The sequence below is a fragment of the Kogia breviceps genome, chromosome 6, assembly GCF_026419965.1.
Source record: "Kogia breviceps isolate mKogBre1 chromosome 6, mKogBre1 haplotype 1, whole genome shotgun sequence".
Classification (NCBI taxonomy): domain Eukaryota; kingdom Metazoa; phylum Chordata; class Mammalia; order Artiodactyla; family Physeteridae; genus Kogia; species Kogia breviceps.
The window spans coordinates 111188968-111215690 of NC_081315.1; the positions used below are offsets into that span (position 1 = coordinate 111188968).

Consider the following 26723-nt stretch of genomic DNA (forward strand, 5'->3'; position numbering starts at 1 on the left):
TCCATGTATGAGTCTTAATTATGCATATGGAGTCACTTACATCTCTCGTAAATCTAGAGCTATATGTGTCACATAATCCTTGGAACAAATGATGACTTTATAGATGACAAGCCACAGAGAACAATCATAAAGCCTCTGCTCTGCCCCCAGGATACCTTGGGCAGCATCTTCTCATATGAGGCGGTGGGATGCATTTTTACTTACTGGTCTCCTTAGTGCTCCTAGCCCAGCGTCTGACACAAAATACGAGCTCAGGGCACGTTAACTAAAGCACTAAATGATAGTGAGGAAGCCATTTGCCAGAAGCAGTTTGGACATTATTTCTAACCAGATTTTTATCAAGGTTCACTTCTTGGGTTGGCCACTAATAAACATAGCTTGATTGTTCCCATTATACCAGGGGCTGCGCTGCACACTTTCTCTACATGAACAAGTTTAATCCTCACACCTGCCCTCTGATGCAGGTACTCCATTTGCTGCTGTAGATCATCTCTGCGCCTCAAGTCCTTCCCCCACGTACCTCCCAGAGCATCCCAGATTTTGGGTTTCCTCTTATATGCTGGTAACTGCCTCTACATATCCCCAGCCTGTTTTTATTAGAGGCCCTGGGGTTTGACATCTGGCATCTCCTCCTTCCTTGGCGTCTCCAAGATGATCTCCTCCAATCTCAGGGCCTGAAATGTCATTTATAAGCTCAGGATTCCCAAATTTACATTTCCAGTCTCACTTTCTCTGCTAATCCCCAGACATACCTGTCTAGAGGCCGGTAAGCAGCCACAGGAGACATGTCCCAAACAGGACTCCAGATCTCCCCACTTCCCCTCCCATCTCCTCCTGTCACTAACCTCCCTGCCCCACAAATGCACAGATCCTATCCTGCCCACAGGTTTCCCCAACTTGGTCAATGTCAACTTTTTCCTTCCGGTTGTTCAAGCCCAAACCTCCTAGTCATCCTTGTTGCACTGGCTGCCCCCTCTGCCTGTAATGCTTTCACCCCAGGTATCCATGTGGCCAGCTCCCTCCCTGCCTTCTGGATTTTTCCCTCTGGTGTCTGCCCAGTGAGACTTCCCTGACCATCCCGCTTAAAAGTCCAGACACCTGATTGGTGGCGACGGGGTTGGGGTTCCTTTCATGTTTCCCGGCAAAACCTGCGTTTCTACACACCTGAAGCCATCCTCATTCATCATTCTGTCAGTTAATATTTGTGAGCGCCATTTCTGTATCAGGTACTGAACAAGACCACGGGGGCACAAAGATCCCTGTATACAGACCTGGCTGCCCTTGAGGCTCACGGATAATAGGAGAGAGGGTAGAATGTGGAAGCAATGCCATGTGGTGTGGGCCCACGCATGCCTGTAGGGAGACAGCCTTGCTGCTGAGTAACTGTGGTGGTTGCACAGTGGCCGCCAATGAGATACATCCAAGTTCTAACCCCCGCCGGGAACTGTGAATATGCTCTCATTTGGAAAAAGAGTCTTTGCTGGTGTTTTGGGATCTTGAGATGAAAGCATCCTGGATTATCTAGGTGGGTCCTAAATCCAATTTATAAGAGACAGAGGAGGAGGTGACACGGAGACAGAAGGCCATGTGAAGATATCAGCAGAGATGGCATTCTGCAGCCCTAAGTCAGGCAATGCCTGGAACCACCAGAAGCTGGAAGAGGCCTGTAACTGACCCTCCCTCAGAGCTTCTAGAGGGAACCCACCCTGCAGACACCTTCATTTTGGACTTCTTCCCTCCAGAACAGTGAGAAAATATATTTCTGCTGCTTTAAACCAAGTCTGTGATAACTTGTTACAGAAGCCATAGGAAACTATAATACAATAACTGTGGCATTAAGGACAAGCCATTTGACCCTCTGAGACTCTTTTTCTCCATCTACAAAATGGGCATCTTCCTAGCACCCCCTCATGTCACACAGTAACGTAGTGATGAACCATGAAACATGCCTTACAAAATCAGGTGTGAGTTTGTGTCCACAGATTTTTTTCAAAATGAAAATCTTGCTCATTGTTTTTACTGATTATTAAAATAATACAAAATTTTAAAAAGAAAATAAAAATGATCTGAATTTCACAACTCTAGAAACAGCCACTATTCCCTACTTCCTTTCTTTCAGGCTACCCAGGGCCAGATCTTCTTGTGGTGGATGGCAAAAGGACAAGAGAGCTGAAACATGCAACATCTTAAGGCTGTCACTCAGAACTGGCACACTGTCACTTCCTCCCATAGACCACTGGCCAAAGTAAGTCCTATGGCATGCTCCACCTCAGTGGTGGGAAAGTAGGAAATGCCCCCTCTTTCCAATGAGCAGTATCAAGGAAAGGGAGAGAAGGAAAAATTGTGAGCCAACAGTACAATTTACACCATAGCTAATTACTGAGGATAATAAGTAACACCTGTGTTGTGCTTATTATGTTCCAGACATCAACATGAATTCATTTATTCTGCATAACAACCCAAGGAGGGGGAAAAAAAATAATATTATTATCCCCATTTTGCAGATGAACAAACTGAGGCCAGTAGAGGTTAAGTAATTTACCCAAGTTAGCTTGCTAGAGAGTGGCAAAGTGGAATAAAATCTGGGAAGAACAGGGCCCAGCACTCATGCCTGTCACCATCCCTCCTCCTGCCTCTTGGTCTAGGGGCTGTACCTCCTTTATCTTGGTTAAGTACATTGCCTGGTGTAGACTGGCCACTCAGTCAATGCTTGTGGACAGAATGAAAAGCAAGAAATAGTTATTGATCATTTGTTACATGCCAGGCCCTGTTACTTGCTTTTATAAATATTATCTGATATAATTCACATAGCAACGCTGGGGAGTTAATATCAACCTCCCCATTTCACAGATGAGAACTGGAAGCAGGGGGACACATACAGCCTGTAAGTGGTAGCACCAGTTCTGTAAATGATGCTTGTCTGACCCCTGAGGCCCAGCAGTTTAGGCCAATCCTGAAACTTCAGCTGGATAGGGCTGGCTCCGTCTGCTCGACCTCTTCCCTTTTTTCTCTCGGAGTTTTCTTGCTGTGTTAGACAGCAAGAAAACTGTTCCCTCCGTTCCCTCCTCCCCCACAGAAAGAGACAGACAAAGAGACAGAGACAGCTTGGGGTTGGGGGAGACGATAGGGAGATAAAAAGAACCACTGCTTTCCACCAAAGCGCAGACGGTAACTTAAGGCGTCCAGCAGATGGCAGGATGTGGCCAAAGATTCCTGGCTACCAGGCGCCTGGGAGAGCAGGGCTGCACAGCGCGGGTAATCTGCGCGTCTCTCAGGGAGCGCCTTCTCAGTCCGCGCTCGCCCCACGAGAGCTTTGGGGCACACCCATCGAATCCCTCTCATTAGCATCCCCGTGCCTAGTCTGGGCTCCCCAGCTCCCGCCGCCAGGACCCCACCGACCCAGATGCGAACCGCCCTTAGTTCAATTTCAGGGGACTCCCCAGGCCCACGCAGAGCCACTCCTAGGGAGAATGATTTGGGGCAAACCACGCCCCTTTGGGGACTCAGTTTCCACTGGAGAATGCAGGGGTTAGACTGAGTCCAAAAGGGTAACTCTACTTTCACTCATTAAACATTTAGAAAAACATTAAGAAGGAAGAGCATGTGTTTGCAGAACTGGCAGACACACCACTGCTCGGGTCTCAGTCCGAGTGGACAAATAAGGCCAACTGGGCGTCCGGGGGTCTCCCTTCGTAGCCAGGACCGACTAATTACTGACCGAAGAGCTCCTTTACGCCTGAACCTCTACCTGACTCTAAAATGGGCAACAACGCTTTTTCTAACTGTTGGGTTGTTGAGAGGTGACATGGGATTGTGTTTATAAAGCCCTTGACTGAGGCCCGGCACACAGTAGATGCTCACGACTCGCTTACTGCCTGGAGGGAGCGCCCTGATTCCTCCGGGCCGACGCTGCGCTCAGCTCCGGTGGGTGCAGCGGGGAGGCGGCGGCCCGCGCCCTCTCCTCCAGGCAGCCCCTAGGGCTGCGTTCGCCCGCTGTGCCCGCCGCGCCTTCATCTCCAGGCCGCCCCCGGGGCTGCGCTCGCCCGCTCGCCCCCTCTGCGCAGCCCCCGCCCATTCCCTCCTTCCCCTCGTGCTCCTCCTCCTCTTCCCGCGCCGCCTCCGGTCTCCCGCGTGGAGTGCGGCTTCCGCGCCGCGAGCTCCAGCGTTCCAGGGCGGGCGCGGGCGAGGGGCGCGGCAGAAGAGCCAGTGTGGCCAGGGAGCGGCGGGCGAGGCGTGAGAGCGCCGCCAGGGGGACGCCCGGGAGGAGGGGGCGCGGTTCCCGCCGCTGCGCGGCGCTCGGCCCCCTCCGGCTCGGCGCGCGGCTGCAGCCTGGGCTGGGCGCTCGCAGCACATTCCGCACCCGCACCCCGGCGGCCGGGCATGTAGTAACGGCAGCTGCGGCAGCGGCCGCGGCGGAATATGGGCGGGAACCACTCCCACAAGCCCCCGGTGTTTGACGAGAATGAGGAAGGTAAGAGGGCGAGGGGCGCCTGCCCCGCGCCGCCCGCTCGGGCATCGTCCGGGCATCCCTCCTTCCAGCACCCTTGGCTGAGCGTCGGCTGTGTGCCTGACCCGTGCCGGGCTAGGCGCTTCTACCGAGGAAACAACTCCTCGCGTCGGTGCCCCTTAGGGGCCGGGAACGTGCCGAGCGCGAGCCCGGGCGGGGGATTCCGAGAGGAGAGTGAACCCGAAGGCTTCACTTGGGGGAGCAGGAGGGATGAGTTGACTTCGGAGGCGAGTTTGGATGTTGCTTGGGCTCCGGGGAAGCCGAGGTCTCCTTTAGAGCCCGAGGCTGAAGGAGGCGTTGTGTGTGTGTGTGTGTGTGTGTGTGTACTACGCATTTGGTCTTGTGCACGGGCAGGTTCCATGCTGCCCTACTCATTCGCCCAGGACAGCTTAGGAAAACTTTTCTTGATTAAACTCTGTGTCTGGGCGGAAGGCGTCCCGCTGTTGGCAGCCTCCCAGGTGGAGGAGTGGTGTAGGCGGTCCAGCCTCATCTAAACTCCAGAACTGGGTTCTTGTGGCTCAGATCGGTAGAGCTTCGTATTTGGAATAGCAGAACCCCTTTTCCAGCGCTGTGTGTCTGTGGACAACTTCCTTAACCTCTCTGAAACCTTTGTTCACCTAGGAGAAGAGACTTAAACGATAACTGCTTACTACCTTAGGGGGTCGTTTGAAGCTTAACCACTGGTAATTCATGTGAGAAGTGCCTTGTAAATATAATCAGTTACAGAGCTCTGCACAGTGTTGTTTATGTGTTAACTTTGCCTCTAGAAGCTCGGTTTCCTATTGCACTGGTTTCTCCAGTCTCCACTGTGCCCCCAGATGAGAGCCAGGTCTACTGAGCATAGTCCATGTGCCAGCCAGCGTTCTAGGGCTTTACATGTGCTCACTCAGGCCTCATGGCAACCGTATGAGGTGGTACTTTTGTTGTTCCATTTTACAGTTGAAGAAAGAGATGTGTCCTAGTCAGAGCTGGCTTTGAGGCTAGACAGTCTGCCCTGGAGGCAGTGCTTCTTGTGCCTAGGAATAGGCTTGTGGGCATCAGTCATGATCTCTAAATCTACCAAGGCTATGGGTGGTAGTCAAACGCGTACCCTGGCAGTCCCTCGGAAAAGAATACCTGAATACAGTCAACGTAATTGAGTCAGGCCCATTTGGTCCTTTCTTAAAGGAGTTCCTAGTCTAGTGGCACTGAGGACCATCCATGGTGATAAGGGCAGTGAGTGGGACCAGTGCAGGGGCTTGGAGACTCAAGGAAGGCTAAGCTCTTCCTGGTTGTTTAGTCTGGAGCACAGGTAGATAGGGAGCCAGGAGTGGACAGACAAGAGGTAGCCAGGTGGGTGGGGGAGGCTCTTGTGTATCCCGGGAAGCATTTGGACACCATGTAGCTGAACTCTTCCCCAGTCAAGTTTCATAATGACCCTGAATTGCTCTATGAAAGTCAAAGTGATCTTGACACTTAAATCAGTATTTAAATATGTGCTCTGCTAGGGACACATCCTGCTTGGGGTGGATGTGGGGCAGGCCTGTCCCTTTGGGAGAAGTTCTGTCCTGTGAGGTATACATTCAGGGGTGCTCAGACCCTATGAGAAGATACACTCATTGACAGATGGAGAGGATGACTTGGGCCAAAAACTTTCTGTTCTCAATCAGTCAAAGTTTTCCTGTCTATTTTGGAGAATGGACCTGTATTAGTCTGCTCAGGCTGCTATAACAAGATACCCCAGATGTGGAACTCCCTGGTGGTCTGGACTCTGCACCCTCACTGCTGAGGGCCTGGATTCGATCCCTGGTCAGGGAACTAAACTCCCATAAGCTGCGTGACATGGCCACAAAAAAAAAAAAAAAAAAAAAGCATTCACAAGATACCCCAGATGCTTAAACAAAAGAATTTGGTGGTGGTGGTGGCTTAAACAACAGAAATTTATTTTCTCACTGTTATGGAGGCTGGAAGTCCAAGATCAAGGTGCCTTCAGGGTTGGTTTCTGGTGAGGGCTCTCTCCCAGGCTTGCAGACAGCCTCCTTCTCCCTGGGTCCTCACATGATCTGTGTGCTCAAGGAGATAGAGAGAGATCTCTGGTGGCTCTTCCTCTTGTTATAAGAACGCCTGTCCCACAGGGTTAGGGCCTCACCCTTATGACCTCACTGAATGCTAATTATCTCCTTAAAAATGCTCTCTCCAAACCTAGTCATGTTGGAGGCTAGAGCTTCAGCATCTGAAGTTTGGAGGCGACACATTTCGGCCCATAACAGGATCCTTTGATGAAAGCCATGGACTCCTTTCCCAGAAGAAAGCACAGAGTTATGCATCACTCCCAATTTTAGAGGTTCGTGTTACTAGCCTGGGTCAAAGGTCACACTTTAGGTAATTTTTTAGTGTCTTTCTCTTTTATTTGCAGAGGAAATTTGCTTCCCTTATATCGACAACTGTCTCTATCCTTTATCCCAGAAAATATGCTTTAAATATCTGTTGGCAAAATAGTTATATCTGGCATAGCCAGCCTTTTGATTTTCCTGCTGTTGTTCCTCATTCCAAAAGTGGTCGGGCTCAAGGTCAACTGCCTGGTTGAAATACAAGGTTAGGACTCTCCTCATTTTGCTGGCTTCCAGCTCAGTGAAATATTAACTTGTTTGATTTTGCCAGCATATGTTTCAATACCTGTGCAAGTAACACACTGTTATTTGCTGCCAATTGATTCGCTTATTTCATAGGCATGTACTGATCATCTTTTCTGCACCCACCCCTGTTCTGGGCAGCAGGAATATGGAGAAGATGAAGGCAAAGATCTAATAACCCTCAGGGAGCTCGCAGAGCAGATAAACAGCCAGGACAATGTAAGAGAGCTTAGGGGACTGTGGTATCCTACAGGAGGTGCCCTAACCCTGGGGCAGAGCGGAGGGGTCAGAGAAGACTTCCTCTTAGACTGAATCTTGCAGAAATGGTAGAAGTTCCCAGGAAGGAGAGGTTGGTAGATAGGGGAAGGGTGTTTCAGAGGGAGGGAACAGAATGTGCAAAGACAGATGGTAAAGAATAAACATGGCTCTCTGGGGAGATTGTGGGGACTTTAGTACTCCTGCAATGTGGTGTGTGAGGCTGGAAGCTACAGGAGATGAACCCTGAGTGCTGGGCTGGCCTTAAAGGGCCCAGTGGCCATTTATTTGGAATTGACCTTATGGACATCTGTAGTCACTGAAGGATTTTAAGCAGGGCAGTGACATGGTCCTGCGACCAAACATGCTCTCCCAAACCAGAGTTGCTGAGTGGTTGAAGATGCAGATACCTACGCAACCAGAACGAATCTGACTTGTAAGTAATTTAAAGCTAAACTGTAGCTGAAAATTTGCCATTGTGTAATTGTGCCATAACTGTCTACATTCTGATGGCAAACATTTAACTTGCATCCGGATAATATTAAAAACTGTAACTTAGTGATGCATTGTGTGGACTCCTTTTCATACCTAATTGGGAATCATTATCACAACTCAGCCAGGGAGGTCTCAGAATCTGCATTTTCTTAGAGAGTTTGCAGAGGACCTCTGGAAAACTGCCCAGGGTCCCATGGCCTGTGTATGGATGAGCTGGGACTCATGAGTTAAACCCCCATGGCTGTTTAACTCCAGAGTCTGGTACCTAACACTGTTTCCTGTGCCACCCCTGAGACCTATAGGAAAATTCATCCCTCATAGATACGTAGGACCAACACAGAATGAGACTAGCACACAGATCAGGCTCTGATAGAGGTCTCTTTATGCAAATGACTATAGGAGAATAGTAACAGTGCATCCTGACAGCACTTGATCATTTACAATAATCAGCTACCATCTTCAAACAACATTTTGTTGAGCTGTCATATCATAATGCAAGTTCTGGGAATGAAAGCAAAATCATCTCCCTTTCCAAATTTGTGTCATAATTGTTTTTAAGTTTTTTTTCCTTTACTATCCTAATCTATGTCTAGACATTTTTACATAAGGGTACACTTGCCACACAAAATGATTTCTGCCTTTTCTCTTAGCATCATGTTTTAAGTAGTTTTTGTTACTATAATATCTTCAAAATTAATATTTTAATCGGCTATAATATTCCATCTGATGGAACTATTGTAACTTAAATGTTTTCTTGTTGTTAGACATGCAGGCTGTTTTCAGTGTTTCATCTTTATAAGTAAGTTGCCTGAAAATTTTATACGTAAGGCATTTTTCTTCTTTTAAGTGAATTCCTTAAAATGAGGTGCAGTGAGTGAGATTATTGGATGGAAAGGATTGAATAACTCCTAGGACTCCAGAAACATGTTCTTAAATTATGTTTCCAAAAGTTTTTTTTTTTAAAATATCAATGTTGTATCAATTTATGGCCTGTACCCACATTTGAGGCTATCAGTTTCACAACCTTGTAAACAGCCCTGGGTATTCTCATTTTAGATTGTTAGGAGTTAAAGGGACATTCAAAAAGAAATGTAACTTCTGTATTATTGTTGGGCCAGGTAACTTCATATGCAGTGTAGAACATGAAAGCATCTTCTTGGTTAACATAAATATACAGCAAAAGTTGTTAAACTCTGGGCACAGTCAGATAACAAAGGCAATTTAAAAAATCACTCCCTAAAGTTGCAATCATGCTTCACTTGGAGACAGTCTTTTGAACCTGGGGTGTCCCTGTCATTGTGATTCACAAAGTGGCTGAAATCTCTTAATGGGGCAGGATTCACTTCCAACTTTGTCTCAACTTTTTTAGAACTTGGGGCACGCTCACTTGTGTTATACATTGCTTTTCATCCTTGTACCAGTTGTGGCTTGTGCAAAAGGTGGAAACCAAACATATTCTGAGAAAGTTTGGAATTGCTTTGAATGCACTTTGTTCTTTATATATAGAGTACGTACAGAAGTAGAGTCTGGAGAGAGGCCATGTAAGGGATGTGGGCTTATGGGCTTGGTGTCCATATGTGTATCAGGCATGTATGTGTCTAATGCAGGAGTCTAGAATGTAAAGCTTAGATTTTAAGATCTACACCTCATTTGAAAGTTCATTTTGATTTGTCTTGTACATGGGGGATTAAGAGAATTACCATAAATCAGTCTGAGATGGTTAAGTAGCAATGAATTGTAGGATGCATTTATGCCTTTCAACCCTCCTAGAAAATACATATGGACTTCATAAGGATAAACCATGTATTAATCATCTCTATAAAGTCAGACATAAGTATACACACTAATGGATTTCATTGACTATAACACACACACTTTCCCATGTTTTAACATTTCTGAAATTGGGATGTGCTTTATGATCACTGCTGGTCATGGTGGTACTTGTGATGTAATTTTAGTGTTTGTACATAGTCACAGTTGTACGTACTAACATGCTATATGAAAGGTCTCAAGGAACTCTTTTAAGGGATGTGAAAGAATCACATCGTAGATTAATTGGCAGCATTTCTTCCTTCTTGGTGGCACATAAAATAATAGTGCATTTAATGTGGATGGCACCTGAAAGTAGATGGAATAGAGCATGCCAGCCTCCTTCAGCTGCAAGTGACAGAAAAGCAACCCGAGTTCCTTTGAAGGGAATTAATTGGCTCTGGCCACTTCTCATCATTTCCATTCTGGTCCAAGCCAGTGTCACCTCTCTTGCTTAGGTTATTACAATAACTTCCTTAACTGGTCTGCTTACTTTTACCCTTCCCCTCTTCGGTGGCACCTCCATGCAGCAGCCAGAGTGATCCTGTTAACATGGGCATCATTTTCTGTGCATTGGTCTCATCCGAAGGAGTTACAAGCTCCTTAAAGTAGGGATGTGGTGTGATTGATTCACTGCTGTGTCCGCAAGCCCTAAAACACCTGGAACATAATAGATGCTCAATCAATTTTTGATGGACACATCAGTAAATGAATGAATGTAAGTGTAAGTCTCATCAGCTGTGGCTGGAACCAAGTTCCTGAATGCTATCATGAGAAATCTTCCTCCTTGGATTCTTTCCTCTATGTGGCTTCAAGCAGGCTGTCTCCTCATGAGGCCCTTACCACCCTCAGGCTCACAGCCTCACAACTCCAAGTGTGGAAAAGGGAGTATCTTTTTCAGCATCGTTGCAGAGAACATCCCAGGGTTAGTTCCGATGGGTTCTCATGAGGTCTTGGGCCATTCTTGCACCAATGACTGTGACCAGGGAGACTGAGGCTCTAACTGGCTGGGCTGGATCTCATGCCTACCCTTGGATTCAGGGGGTGGCGTTGGTTCCCCTGAGGCATTGGGACTAAGAAGATATGTGAAGAATATTCTCAAGGAATATTGGAGTATGAACAGAAGAAGAGAAGTTGACCCTGGGTCAGGCAGGTAAAAACAAACAGAAGCATCTACTCCAGTGACTATTATTTTTGTGTTCCTTGAAACATGGAACATTCCTTGTTTATTTTGTTGCATATCCACTTCTGCACTAGACTGTGACTTCCTGAAGAGCAGCAATTCTTTCCTTTTCACCTTGGTGTCTGCAAGGCCTAGAATGGGGCTAGTGAAGGCCTATGGTAGCTCTTTGTTGAATGAGAGATGAAAGTCATAATTTATTGGGGGCCAATTTCTTATATTTTTCTGAGTTCAGAAGCTGTTGAGAAACAAACGAAGAAATTTCAGGTGTATTATTAATAAAGTTGGTTTGGAGAACCGACTTGGATTTGAGTCCAGAATGGCCTTTCTATTCTTGTCCCTTAATTTCAAGCTTGAGACTGGCTTGGGCAGAGAATTGAGTCTGTAAGGTGGGCTCTGGGACCGTGGTTCCCAGTCACAGAGAAACCCAAGAAATTTCCAAAAAATGGTAACCTGTAATGATCAATGGATATCGGACCCTTTTTTTTTTTTTTTGGCTGTACGCGGGCCTCTCACTGCCGTGGCCTCTCCCATTGCGGAGCACAGGCTCAGCGGCCGTGGCTCACCGGCCCAGCCGCTCCGCGGCACGTGGGATCCTCCCGGACCGGGGCACGAACCCGTGTCCCCTGCATCGGCAGGCGGACTCTCTGCGTCACCAGGGAAGCCCGATATCGGACTCTTGTATGTCATGATTTGAGCTATGACTTATCTTCCCATGGAGAGAGAAGGCAGATCTTTCCCCTAGTGCTTTCTGGGTAAGACAAAAATACCTCTTTTATGGGACAGCAAAAGGGTGAAGAGGGGAGATGGCTCTCACGATATGAGCTGGAGTGGATAGGGTGTTAGGATGGCGACAGGATTTATGATGAGTCTTGAGGGAAGGGTTTAAATGCCTTGAGAGAAGAAAAATCGGTATTTTAGAAGGATCAATCAGCATAAGCTAGCACTGAGCTTAGGCATTCTCCTGAGAGAATTGGTAGGAACAAAATATTCTTAGCAATACTCAGTTATCTAAAATCTGGGCTCTGAGCTGTTACAGACAGAGATGGAAAAACTGTTCTACAAAGAGCAGTGAGAGTCCTGACACCCTAAAGGGATATTCTCCTGCAGACAACAATGGGGACAAACAGTTTAGGATGCCAGGGGAGAATTGTGCACCAGAACTACCAAGAAGAGAAAATCAGGCTTATTAGCCAGAGCTAACCAAGGAAAAAGTGAAGACCGATATTGTTACTGATCCTGCAGTCTAACTCCTTTCAGCCCTTGTTTTTTCTGACCTTCTTGGAGAGTCCTTATTCCTTGAGGAGTCTGGCCTCTGGTTCCTCTTTCCCTCTGTGAAGTCAGTAATATAAATAGGCCCCATTCTCTCAATGTGGGGTTCACCCATGTCCCGTCCCTGTTTATTTCCATGCAAAGAATTGTCCTTCCTTGTCCCATTGCAGTTCTGTGGGAACATGTGACTCGCTTTGGTCAATGTGAGCAGAGGCAATGTGTGTCACATCTTGGAAAAAGTATTTACGACCTAGGTGTCACTTCGTATGTCTCTCGCTCTGGGCAACCACAGTGTTCTGGATGGTGGAACTTACTTCAGCCTGGCTCCCAGAGTGAGTGCAACGTGGAACAGAGGCCACACCGACTACCAGCCCGCCTGACCTGGGATATGGCATCAGTGAGACAGACACTTCTGCTTTTTGAAGGCACTGAGATTTGGGGCTGCTTGTTACTGTAGCATAACACAGCCTGTCCTGATTGGCACACGTACCAAAACCAGCTCTCCCTCAGGCAGAGAGCATTCACTATTTTACAGTTAATTATTATGTTAGCTGTATTGTTATTGTAGATACACTTTATCCTGTTATTTTCCTTCTATCTTGATTTGCTGGGGGGTTTTATTATCAGTGAGGGTTGAATTTAAGTAAATGCTTTTTCTCCATCTGTTGAGATAATATGTGGTTTTTCTCCTTTTTCTTTATCTGACTAGGTGAAGAATCAAATTTTTAGAGTATTCTTAAATAATAAATCATTCTTGGCATAAAACCCACTTTCGTAGTAAAAATTTTCTTGTAAAGGGAAGTCTAGGCCCAGATGTCTTCAAAGGTGAATTCTTCCAAATGGTAGAAATAATAATAATGATAATCTTCCACAAACTCTTCCAGAGAAGAGCAAGAAAGGGCACACTTTTTTTTTTTAACATCTTTATTGGAGTATAACTGTTTTACAGTGGTGTGTTAGTTTCTGCTTTACAACAAAGTGAATCAGTTATACATATACCTATGTTCCCATATCTCTTCCCTCTTGCGTCTCCCTCCCTTCCACCCTCCCTATCCCACCCCTCTAGGTGGTCACAAAACACCTAGCTGATCTCCCTGTGCCATGCGGCTGCTTCCCACTAGCTATCCACCTTACGTTTGGTGGTGTATATATGTCCATGCCACTCTCTCACTTCGTCACAGCTTACCCTTCCCCCTCCCCATATCCTCAAGTCCATGCTCTAGCAGGTCTCTGTTTTGTTTCCGTCCTACCCCTAGTCTCTTCATAACATTTTTTTTTCTTAGATTCCACATATATGTGTTAGCATACGGTATTTGTTTTTCTCCTTCTGACTTACTTCACTCTGTATGACAGACTCCAGGTCTATCCACCTCATTACAAATAACTCAGTTTCATTTCTTTTTATGGCTGAGTAATATTCCAATGTATATATGTGCCACATCTTCTTTATCCATTCATCTGTTGATGGACACTTAGGTTGCTTCCATGTCCTGGCTATTGTAAATAGATCTGCAATGAACATTTTGGTACATGACTCTTTTTGAATTATGGTTTTCTCAGGGTATATGCCCAGTAGTGGAATTGCTGGGTCGTATGGTAGTTCTATTTGTAGTTTTTTAAGGAACCTCCATACTGTTCTCCATAGTGGCTGTATCAATTTACATTCCCACCAGCAGTGCAAGAGTGTTCCCTTTTCTCCACACCCTCTCGGACATTTATTGTTTCTAGATTTTTTGATGATGGCCATTCTGACCGGTGTGAGATGATATCTCATTGTAGTTTTGATTTGCGTTTCTCTAATGATTAATGATGTTGAGCATTCTTTCATGTGTTTGTTGGCAATCTGTATATCTTCTTTGGAGAAATGTCTGTTTAGGTCTTCTGCCCATTTTTGGATTGGGTTGTTTGTTTTTTTGATATTGAGCTGTATGAGTTGCTTGTAAATTTTGGAGATTAATCCTTTGTCAGTTGCTTCATTTGCAACTATTTTCTCCCATTCTGAGGGTTGTCTTTTGGTCTTGTTTATGGTATCCTTTGCTGAGCAAAAACTTTTACGTTTCATTAGGTCCCATTTGTTTATTTTTGTTTTTATTTCCATTTCTCTAGGGCACACGTTTAATGTCTTTTAAAAAAATTTTATTCTTTTTCATATTCTTTTACATTATGGTTCATCACAGGATATTGAATATAGTTCCCTGTGCTCTACAGTAGAACCTTGTTGTTTATCCATTCTATATATAATAGTTTGCATCTGCTAATCCCAAACTCCCAGTACTTCCCTCCCCCACCCCCTTAATGTCTTTATTAGTTTTTTAAAAAACAATTTATTTATTTTATTTGGCTGTGTTGTGTCTTTGTTGCTGTGTGAGGGCTTTCTCTAGTTGTGGCAAGTGGGGGCTGCTCTTCGTTGTGGTGTGCTGGCTTCTCATTGTGGTGACTTCTCTTGTTGAGGAGCATGGGCTCTCGGTACACGGGCTCAGTAGTTGTGGCGCATGGGCTTAGTTGCTCCGCGGCATGTGGGATCTTCCCGGACCAAGGCTTGAACCCATGTCCCATGCATTGGCAGGTGGATTCTTAACCACTGCACCACCAGGGAAGCCCATCTTTATTAGTTTTTGGTATCAAGGTTATATTGGCCTCATTAAAAGAATTTGGAAGTATACCATTTCTTGCAATTCTCTGTAAGAGTTTGTTTAGGATTGTTATTATTTCTAAGTTTCACATGTATGGGCCAAATGTTCATAATATCTTAATCTTTTCAGTGTTTGTAGGATCTGTAATGGTATCTTCTTTCTTAGTTCTGATTTTGGTAATTTGTGTTTTCTCCCTCCTTAATTTATTTTTTGATTGGTCTTGCTTGGGTTTATCAGTTTTTTAGATTTAAAAATACCCTTGGCTTTCTTAATTATGATTTGTTTGCTAATGATTTACTGGTTTATGTTCTCATTTTAATTTTCTCCTACGTACATTTTGGTTTAACTTACTGTTCTTTTTCTAGATTTTTGAGATAGAATCTTTGATCATTGATTATATTTACTCACATATTCTGCTCATTATTTCTTCCTTCACTTGGAAGTTTCCATTGGAATTATCTTCATTTTGCCTGAAATATTTTCTTTAGCATTCCCTTTAGTGTATGACTTCTGGTGACAAGTCTCACTATTTATTTGTATGAAAATCTCTTCATTTAAACTTTGTTTATGAATTATTATTTTTCTGGATATCAAATCTGTATTGGCAGCTTTTTCCTTCAGCATTTTGAAGATATGATTCTATTGTCTTGTGGTTTTTATTGTTTCTGATTAAAAGATGACTGTCAGTACTATTTTTTGCTCCTTTTCAGCTGACATGTTTTGTCTTGCTGCTTTTAAGAATTTTATGTTTTGCTATAAAATTTAAATCAGGAATTAAATAAGAAATTTAATTACCGTTTGCATAGTTCTGGCCATTACCTCCTGTGGCTCTTGCTTCTTGTATCTGTGCTTGAGTGGCATTGTTATTTTTGTGGGATTCTTCTTTTGTCTTCTAATATCTCTTCTGACATTTTCTTTCTCCTCATATTATCAAACTCAAATTGCACAGATATTAGGCCTTATCACTCTGCCTCGTATGGCTTTGACAATATTTCCATATTTTAAAAAACTCTTTTATTTCTCTTTGTTTTTAGTCCGAATATTTTCTTCTACCCTATTTCTTTTGTAATCACTTCAGGTCTCTCTATCTGCTATGAAGTATAACTTCCAAGTTCTTAATATTCATTGTTGCACTTTTCAGTTCTAGAATCACCATTTGGTTCTCTTTTATGGCTTTCACCTCTGCTGAAATTCTCAAAACTTGCTTTTTAATTATTTAAACCTATCAGTCACGTTTACTTAGAAGACATGTTTGATAACTCCATTATTTGGTAACCTTCTATTTTTATTGTCAGTAGTTTCCTCTTAGACATCTTTTGTTTTCTCATTTACCTGGTTGTTGTTTTCTTAATGACATGCTGGGCATTATGTAGGAAACATTATTTAGAGAAATAATTTGAAGCTTTGGATGTTGTTTCCTTAGAAAGGTGGGTTTTTTTTTTTTTTTTTTTTTTTTTTTTTTTGTGGTACGCAGGCCTCTCACTGCTGTGGCGTCTCCCGTTGCGGAGCACAGGCTCTGGACGCACAGGCCCAGCGGCCATGGCTCACGGGCCCAGCCGCTCCGCAGCATGTGGGATCTTCCTGGACTGGGGCACAAACCTGTGTCCCCTGCATCGGCAGGCGGACTCTCAACCACTGCACCACCAGCGAAGCCCAGAAAGGTTTTCTTTTCGCTTTTTGTAGGCGTCTAAGCTGGAGTGCCAGGAATTGCTTTTGATCTCAATCCTCACAGAGACTGAGATGATGAGACGTCCTGTGAGGACAGTTCTCATCTATTTCATACTCATTGCTGGAACAAAGCCCCTTGGCCTCCTTACGGGAAGCACAGAGTTTACCAAGCCTATTCCTTTTTGGTAGACTCTGATTTTTAGTATGTGTCCTGTCCCTAAAGCCTGTGAGGTCTTCCAAACCCTGTTTGACTTCTTAGCCTCCTGAAAGCTGTTTTCAGATTTGGCAGATACCTCTTGAGGAAGAGTGATCTCAGTGCTGGACGCATCTAAATGGGCTTTTCTTTTTCATCGATATTCAACCTGCAGCTCCTCACTCCTTTGACAGCTCTATGAGTCCTTCAAATAGATTTTAAAGTATATATTTTGTACAGTTATCATAGTTCTTATTAGCAGGAAGGTTGACCAGAAACACTCGAGTCGACCAGAAGCAGAACTCCTCTCCGCAGTGTTTATCCATGCATAGTGCCTTCTATTTTAATAATACGCTCTCCCTGGTACCCATGTCACCTTAGGTCTACCACCCAACACGCCTCACTTTCACAACCATACTTCCCCCCAAAACAGTCTTCTCTTGGTGTCCTCACTTTCTCATGATAACTTGGTCTTTAACTCACTACATTGGCGTCATCATTTCAGTGAAATAGCTCTGAGTAAAGTCACCATGATCATTTGGTTCTTAAAACTAGCATATGATTGTAAGTCTTTTCTTTCTTGGAAATAAGAAAATGAGCTCATGCATAAACTCATGATCCAACTGAAGAGTAGAGCCTGTGCTGTAGTTTTGAAGCTCCCTGGGCTTCTCCCTGACTCCATCCCCTTTCTACACTTTCTCATTCGTAACTATACAGTGTTTAATTGTTATTGCTTTATGAAATTTATAAAAATGGTACCACGTTTTATGTATTCTCCTGTACTTCACAGTTTTTGCTCATGATTGAGTTTCTAAGATTCACCCACGCTGTGTATAGCTGTACTCTCTTCTTTTCACCGGTATATAATGTTCCATCATGTGACTGCACCGTGTATTTTATTCTTCCTACTGACAGTGGACATTTGTACTCTTTCTAGTTTTTGACTATTATGAACAATGCTGCTATGAACAATTTTGCATATATCTCCTGGTGCACATATGCAAGAGTTTCTCTAGAACATATACCATTAGGACAATGGCTGGGTCATAGAATAGGTGTATGTTCAACTTTGTTAGATAATGGCAAATTGTTTTACAAAGTAGTTGTACTAATTTACACTCTGATTAGCCATGTATAGACACTTCCATTGCTCTACATCAGCATTGTTGTAAAGAAATATGATGAAGTCACATTTGTAATTTAAACATTTCTACTAGTGACATTATAAAGGTAAAAAGAATTAGGTGAACTTAATAATATACTTTATATACCCTAACATAACTAAAATATTTTAATTTCAATGTCAAAATTATTGAGATATTTTACATCCTTTTATTCATACGAAATCTTAGAAATTGGGTGTGTATTTTACAGTAACAACATGTCTCTCAATTTGGACTAGCTACATTTAAAGTGCTCAAAAGCCACATGTGGCTCATGGCTACCTTTCCTTCCTTGCCAATATTTAGTGTTATGGACTTTTTCATATTTGCCAATCGAATGAGCATAAAATGGTATCTTATTGTTATTTTAAATTGCATTTCCTCACTAACAGGTTGAGGTTTCTTTATATATTTCATTCCCACTTTTGTGAAGTGCCTGTTCATAGCTTTGTTAATTTTTCTTCTAGAAGTCTGCCTTTTTGGATTGATTTGTTCTTTACATATTCTAGATAACTCTTCTTTGTCAGTTATATGTGTTGCAAATATTGTCTCCTATTTTTTGATTTCCCTTTTTAAGTCCTTTATGATGTTCATTGGCTGTTCCTTCTCCATCTTCTTTGCAAGTTCAGCCTCCTCCCCCTTGCAGTAAATCTTGGAATTCCTCAATACTGAGCCCTTGTACCTCTTCCTTAGCTCTCTGTACTGTCTCTCCAGGTGATCTTGCCAACCCCTACATGTTCAGTCACTCTGTACCAGTCTGAGTGCAGTCAGGAGACCAAAGCAATGTCAAAAATGGAAAATGTAGTACGAAGGACTGTCATCTAGTCAAACGGTTAACTTCGAAAAGGATTTAGGACTCTAGGAGATCCAGAGTAGCAATTTCAGGAAAACAGCTGCTCCCGCTAGGGCTGAGGGTGAGTTAACAAGGAAAGAACTCAGAAACCTGGAAGAGGGCTTCCCTTTCCATCTAGGCTGTTTCAGATCTCACTGGGAGGGCCTGGTTGTCAGAGGAACAGGCATCCTACTGGGTGGCACAGAAGCTTGCGGGAGGATGCTGGCTGCAGCTGGTGCAGGAGGGCCGCTGAGGTAAGGGCTACCAGGTCCCCTGCACCCCAGCCTACTGCAGCACGTGGCAAGCAGCACACTGGAAGAAAAAGGGACGTCCCTTCCTCCCACTCTGGACTGGCAGTGTCTCTGTTGTGCCCTCTATTGGCCATGCTGAACATGGAGCCAGCTGGAAACAAATGTCCACAGGGTCCTGTCCAGTGTCACAAAGCAGTGGATTTGGAGCTGAGAGACAGCACACGAATAACTGGTGCCTATTCCTCTAAAACAATGACTCAGTAATTTATTTCCTTAATTCACATTTCTCCTCTGGGCTCCCAGTCTGTGTGCCTGTGTATATATTTCCACTTGGATGTCTCAGAAGATTTAATACCTCAAATTCAAAATGACCTCAATCAAACTCATGTGTTTTTCAGAGTTTCCGAGCTTAGTACACAGTACCATCATCTACCCAGTTGCAGGAGCTAAAATCTCTGAGGTTTTCCTTGATGCTTCCATCTCCCTCACCCCTGTGAATCCAATTAGGCACCTGGCTGTGTTGATTTTACCTCCCAAATATCTCCCAAATCTGCCCTTTCTTACCAGCCACACCACTACCATCTCCATTCAACATTGCCCCTCATGGGAACCCTGTGCTGCCTCCTGACTGGTTTCTGTGCTCCCTCTTGCCCTTTCAGTATATCCTCCATCCAACCACCAGAATCACAGTTTTAAATCATGAATATGACCAAGCTGGTCCTGCTTAGCGGTCCTTAGTGGTTTCATTGCTCTCAGGACAAAGATTAGGAATGTAATATGGCCTCCAAGGTTGTATGGTCTGGAACCTGCCCAACTCTCCCATCCTGTCTCATCTCGCGTGAGTTCAGTTCACTGCGTGAGTTAAATTGCTCAGTGCAAAGTTGTTAGAGTACCTGGCACGTGGGCACTGTAGCATGGAGTTAGCTACTGGCCTCATTCTTCCTGTAATCAATGCTGTTATTTATACTCTTCCACCGTGCCAGCATTCTTTCAGTTTCATGTAAGTTCCATGCCCACTCCTGCCCCAGGGCCTTATCACTTGTTCTCTCTGCCTGAAATGCTCTCCCACCCACCTCCACCCCAGTTGGCTTAGTTATCTCCCACTCGTCTTTCTTCAAGGTGCCTTATAGTATTCCTAGACTGCATCGTGACCCCCAGGGAACCCCCCTCAAATTACCATGTGCCCCTTTGTTACATTTATCACGTTTGCAGTTCTTTGCTTATTTATGTGAATCCTTCATTAATGTCTGTCTCCCCTGTGAGACCGAAGTCTCTATGAGGACAGGGCCTGTGACTCTTGTAGCGTCTAGTGTGGGTCGCACTGATTTTACAAAGTGTCTGTCATTGTAACTGCTCGTCCTTGACCGTCTGCCAGGAAAGACAAAGAAACATCACTGTGTAACCTATGAAAGGTATCAGCTTCCCTCCTTGTATCTGAAGGAGGCAGTCTAGGGAAAGGGAAAACCAAATTATATTTAAGAAACACCTTGTATGGGCCAAACATTGTTCATACACGATTTCATGTGGTCTTTAGAATAACACTTCAGAGTAAGAGCGGTAACTTTGGCTTCATTTTATACCCAAGGATATTGGGGATTGGAGAAGTTGACTAAGTTGTCTTAGGTGATAAAATTGTGGTGCTTGGTCTCACTTCTTTCTGCATAACTGGAGCGCTCTTTCCCGCATGCCAATCTTTCCCAAGATTCAGCTGTTTGCATCCCACCTGCAGAATTATTTTTTACCACAGCTGTGTATTACCTGTACTGTTATTTACTTACCACTTTTTTCTATCTTGACTGATTTTACTTTAACAGAACTTTTTAAAAAGGCACTTAAATGGATTAAGACTTCTATAACTGGGAAGAAAGATAAAGTCAAGATAAAGTAAGGTAGATACAAAACAATGATATTCAGTGTAGCAAGGTATTATTATCCTTTTGTACACCCTTCATTTGTGACTCGCTCAGTGGATATTTTTGGAGTGGATTTGTAATCACTGAACTCCCAGCAGCACTGGGCGGCAGCTGGGTGGATGCAGGGTTGGGCCCTGGTGGGGGGGGGGTCTGCAGGGTAGGTGTTCGAATGTTAGCTTGAAGGTGGGGGTAGGTCCCTGAAGGGAAGTGAATCCCACACTTTGTTCCCAACATCAGAGCTGTGGCTTGATGCTCTTTCAATCACACTCCAGCTTCCAGCCCTGCTTAGAGATAGTATATTGGCCTCTGGGCTTATGTGTCTCTGGGACACAGCAGGCACCCTGCCAGGTACACCCTGGAATCTTCCAGCAGGGAAGCCCCATCCACAGCACAGTGGTTAAGAGCACAGACCGTGGAGTCAGACTGCCTGGAGTTCCGTGCTGGCTCTGCTACTTACTAGCTGAGCAACCTCAAGTAAGTTTCTTCTCCTCCCTGATTCTCAGTTTCCTCATCTGTAAAATGGGGATTCAGTGGCACTTACTTCATAAACTCTTCTGAGGAGTCAATGAGTGACTATATGTAAAATACTTACTACATAGTCTGGCACTTAATATGTGCTATGTAAGGTTTATTAAATTAGATTAAGTTTTGTGACTGAAGAAGGTCATGCACAGAGGTTAAAAGGACAGGTTTTGGGGGTTACACAGGTTTAAATCCTAAATTTTCTACATATTGTCTAACTGTGCAGCAGTGCCTTAACCTTCCCAAGCCTCAGTTTCCTCCTCTGGACAATGGGATGCAATCTGATACAGATGCCATGGGAATGGAGTGAGGTGATGCTTCTTACAGTAGACAGCGCCTAGGAGGGCACTTGGCCCAACACCTGGCAGCATGATATATGTACCAAGAGAGAGGTCAGGTGAGGACTGCTGTTCCTTTCAGCCTGAAGAGGGAAGTTGTTCTGACTCCCTCCTGCCTTCAACCCCTGTCATCAGGAGGGATTCCTCATTTCCATTCTCCTAGGAAACAGCCTGTTCAGACAAGCTTCCTTGCCCGAGTCCTCATCACATCTGTCAGGAAGGCCAAGGCCTATTTTCAAGAAGCCCGACTCTGGCAAGTTGTGTGGAACAAGTGATCAGGGATAGCCGCCTTCTTGTTGGTGGTTGATGCCACTGACATGGATCAAGCTGACTTTGGAGTCTTTTTGCTAAATCTCTTGGCGGCCCCTATGGAGGGCTTGGGAGTGGAGTGGGATTTTAGGGAGGATTAGATATGAGGCCCCCGTCTTTTAGAAAATGTCCATCATCTTAGGTGCTTGAAGGAAAAAAAGAAAATGACTTCTGGATGCCTGGGATTGTGGATTGAGTTGAGTCCCCCAAAATGAGTATGTTGAACCCTAACCCCCAATACCTCAAGATGTGACCTTATTTGGGGACACAGATGTAGTTAAGTTAAAAAGAAGTCATTAGCGTGGGCCCAAATCTCATAAAAACAGGAAATTGGAACACAAAGACAGACACACACACAGGGAGAGTGCCATGCACACATGGAGCCACAGGTGGGGTCATATGACCACAAGCCGAGGCACACCAAAAACTGGGCAATCCACCAGACGCTGGGAGAGAGGCACGGAACAGATTCTCCCTCACTGCCTCAGAAGAAACCATCCCTGCTGATACCTCAGTCTTGGACTTCCAGCCTCCAGAGCTGTGAGAAAATAAATTTCTATTGTTTTAAGCCACCCAGTTTGTGGTACTTTGTTATGGTGGCACTAGGACACGATTTCACCTTGTTTTACCATTATGTAGTAACTTCAATGTGACATTCTAGAGGAAGCCACAAATTAGGTCTGGGAAGTGTTTCCAGAAAAGGCAATTTCTTTCTTTCTTTTTTTTTTTTTTAAGATTTTTCTTTTATGTAGACCATTTTTTTAAAGCCTTTATTAAATTTGTTACAATATTGCTTCTGTTTTATGTTTTGGCTTTTTGGCCTCGAGGCATGAGGGATCTTAGCAGCTCCCAGGCCAGGGATCAAACCCACACCCCCTGCATTGGAAGGCAAAGTCTTAACCACTGAACTGCCAGGGAAGTTCCCAGAAAAGGCAATTTCTGAGTCAATCCTGAGGTAGGGACAGGAAGCATTGAGGGGGAGGTAACATGGGAAGGAAGGAAAGAGCTGAGAAGCTGGGGCTGGGGAGGCCCTTTAAGGCTAGGGGAGCAGCATGTGCAGAGGTGAATGGGTGGAAGGAACAGGGAGGTGTTCAGAGTTAATGGGGAGTGGGTATGGTGGGGGAGGGGGCATGGGAGAGGGAAGCTGTAGAGATGGGACTGGAGACTTAGGCCAGAGCCAGGCATTAAGGGGCCTAGAGTGTCATGCTATGTGTCTTGGTTGGCTTGGGTTGCCACAACAAATACCACAGACTGGGTGGCTTGAACAACAGACATTTATTTCTTACAGTTCTGGACCCTGGGAAGTCCAAGATCAAGGTGCTGATGAGACCTTTCTTCTGGTTTGCAGACAGCTGTCTTCTCTTTGTATCTTCACCTGGTGGAGAGGGAGAGAGCGCTAGTCTCTCTCTCTCTAAGGACAGTAATTACTCTCTCTCTAAGGACACTAATCCAATCATGGGGCCCCACCCTCATGACCTCATCTAAACTTATTATCTCTCAAAGTCCCCATTTGCAAATACCGTCATCTCATTGGGGGTTAGGGTTTCAACATAACAATTTGGGGGGGGGACACAAATATGCGCACCTCCATATGCTAAGGAATTTGATTTTTATTCTTAGTTGGCAGAACTGACTCTGTTATCTGTGAGACTCAGTGCAAAATAAAAAGGTGGGGTCCCTCATTCCAAAATTGGAAAAATGCTGTTAAAGGTACTAAGATATAAAGCTTTTTCCTTTCTTTCATAGTCTCTCTCTTTCTCTTGGTTTGTCATGGTGTTTTTTATCTGCTATGTAATAGCAATCTCACTAAATAACGTTTAAAATTTTGAATTATCAGCGAGCATTTTACCATTCATCTCTGAATTGTGCAATGCCAGTTTTAAATGCAAATACAAGAGCATTGAACTCTCGTGCAGAATCACAGAAATTACCCAGTTCATACATCGAGCTACATATATGCACCTATATTTCATTCTGACCAGAACAGTGGAAACACTGCAGAAAATTAAACTCTTTTTATTTCCCTCCTTGATACGTGCACTTTCTACCAATACTGCCTACCTTCAGCTGACTGACGAGTGAGGAGAGATGGAAGGGAAGAGGAATTATGGTTGTCTCATCTTTTCCTTTCCATCTGTCATCACTTCAGCCTCAGTGATTCGCTAACACAGGGAAGTAACACAGGAAGGAAAGGATATGACCAAGGTTCCTTGGTCCTCGTGGTCTCTTAGGACACCTATGCTTCTTTTCGCATTTGGAGTAAGTTAGTTCTAGCTGGACAGAATACTTGGTCTCTGAGGGCCGTCAGTGCCCCTGCTTACTCAGGTATAGACAAAACACACTTACCTGGGTCTTGCTGAACCTCCACACTTCATGGATCCACCAGAATTCTGAGCTCATGGAGCATTACAAATGCCATATGGGAATGAGGGACATGCACACTGAGTGTAAAGCCTCTGCTCATGCACACGCCCCACTGTAATGCCTTACAAAGTTACATTTCCAAGGTGAAAGACAGCGACTCCATAGTGTTCAACCAAGTGTAGGGCCCTGAGCTCAGAGCTCTGTACTATTGCATGCCCACAAAGCTGGCCCTCTTAGTAGAAGATGAGGTGACACTAATAGTTTTAACCTGGGGAGTGATGTGACCAGTTTCTGTTTTAGAATGATCACGATACCTGCAGACTGAAGGATGGTTTGGCAGGGGGAGAAATTAGTGGCTAGGAAGACAGTATAAAAAATCCATAAGAAAGGGAGGAGCGTTGTAAATCCCCATAATTGGATATGTTGGCATATGTGTAGACAGTTACCTGTATCAGTATATATTGATGTACAGGAAAACACAAATACTCCTACAGGTGTTTTTTTACGAATCTAGCCCCTTCACCCTGTGGATAATGCCAGTGAGCTCCCACTTACAGGCAATATAGCTTATCAAATTCAGCAAAATCATGGCACAGCAGAATTTTCTGCAGTTCACTTAGGTGGTATAATATGTTTATAAATTCCATTTAAAATGTAACTCATTTTAAGTACACTTTTTTTTTTTTTTTTTGCGTTACGTGGGGCTCTCACTTGTGGCCTCTCCCGTTGCAGAGCACAGGCTCTGGACGCGCAGGCTCAGCGACCATGGCTCATGGGCCCAGCCGCTCTGCGGCATGTGGGATCTTCCCGGACCGGGGCACGAACCCTTGTACCCTGCATCGGCAGGCGGACTCTCAACCACTGCGCCACCAGGGAAGCGCATTAAGCACACTTTTTAAACAAAATTGAAAAGTCACTGCATGTCATATTTAATAAGTTCCAACATAGTTTCTTAACCCTCCTCTCCAGAGTATAATTACTCCATCAGTCTTCCTGGAGAATCAAAGGGAGCTTAGTAGAACACACCTTTCACGCATTAACCAGAATTGTGCTTGCTTTGGAGTTGCATTTGAAAGTTATTTGCATTGGCATTTTATTTCTTCCAGAACATAACAAATGTTTCTGATCTTCCTGAGGTATCTTGGTCTTAAACTGAGGTTATAAATGTTTCAGAGCTTCTGTTTACCAATTCCTTTAATTTCTGTGATGTGACAGGTAGGGAGAGAAACAAAGCTATAATTTATGACTCTTGTTCTTTCTTATCCAGCAAATAAGACACAAGATCAGGCCCTGGTATGCAGGTTGGCAATTTGGTTTGTGTTTTGGCTTATGCTTCTGAGTTGCCCCTGGGGGAGGTGTACCTACTCCCCATCTTTCTGGAAGTGTTTATCTGTTTGTAAATAATGGGAACACTGTGTTAGATTTTGATATAGATTTCTGGCTGAGGCCTATAGGGCAGAGGGTCTTAAATATGATATTGGTTTGAGATGAAATAGCTGTTTAAAAAACCACTAGTGGGCTTCCCTGGTGGTGCAGTGGTTAAGAATCCTCCTGCCAATGCAGGGGACATGGGTTTGAGCCCTGGTCCGGGAAGATCGCACATGCCGTGGAACAACTAAGCCCGTGTGCCACAACTACTGAGCCTGCACCCTGGAGCCTATGAGCCACAACTACTGAGCCCATGTGCCACAACTACTGAAGCCTGTGCGCCTAGAGCCCATGCTCCGCAACAAGAGAAGCCACCGCAATGAGAAGCCTGCGCACCGCAACAAAAGAGTAGCCCCTACTCGCTGCAACTAGAGGAAGCCCGCACACAGCAACGAAGACCTAATGCAGCCAAAAATAAATAAATAAATTTATAAAAAACAAACAAACCACTAGTACATTATTTGCTGACAACCCCATCATTTGTTTTTGTAGGCACAACTTATGCCCTGCAGGCTTAAATTTTTAGTTGCCAACCCAAAGGTTTTACATGGATATCTGGTAGGAATCTCACTCTTAGTGCCTCTCAGCTGAACTCTTGCTCCTCTGTCCCATCCCTAAATCTGATCCTTCCCATCTTCCCTACTTTAATGAATAGCAGTTCCATTCTTCCAGTGGTGAAGGTCAAAACTTTGGAGTCATCCTTGACTTTTCGTATGGCACCTACCTTCTTTCCTGTAGTCCTCCCATTCCTGTCCTGTACTCCCGCCTTTCACACCCACCATTTCAATACCAAGACACCGAGGAATTTGGAGCAGGAGTTGAAAAAGACTCATCTTTCTCAACTGTCTCAAACTCCCACTCCCAGTTCTGTTTATTTTCAGTCTTCTGGAGTTTATTGAGACTTATGTCTTGGCATTTGGTCAACTTGCCATAGCCTCTTGGAAAGAATAGGTATCCCATAGTGATTGGTGTAGTGTTC

General features: G+C 44.5%; 1 protein-coding gene across 3 annotated transcripts in view; it reads left to right on the forward strand.

Annotated features, from left to right (window-relative positions):
- Positions 1-4331: 4331 nt before the first annotated feature.
- Positions 4332-26723, forward strand: part of STK32B (serine/threonine kinase 32B) — a 338968-nt gene continuing 316576 nt past the window's right edge. Inside the window, exon 1 of one of the 3 annotated variants that reach the window (XM_059066571.2) lies at positions 4332-4471. In XM_059066571.2, the coding sequence (XP_058922554.1) occupies positions 4420-4471 (52 nt within the window). In that variant the 5' untranslated portion in view covers positions 4332-4419. The remainder of the gene's footprint in view (positions 4472-26723) is intronic. The other 2 variants (XM_067036963.1, XM_067036964.1) reach the window with 2 other exon arrangements.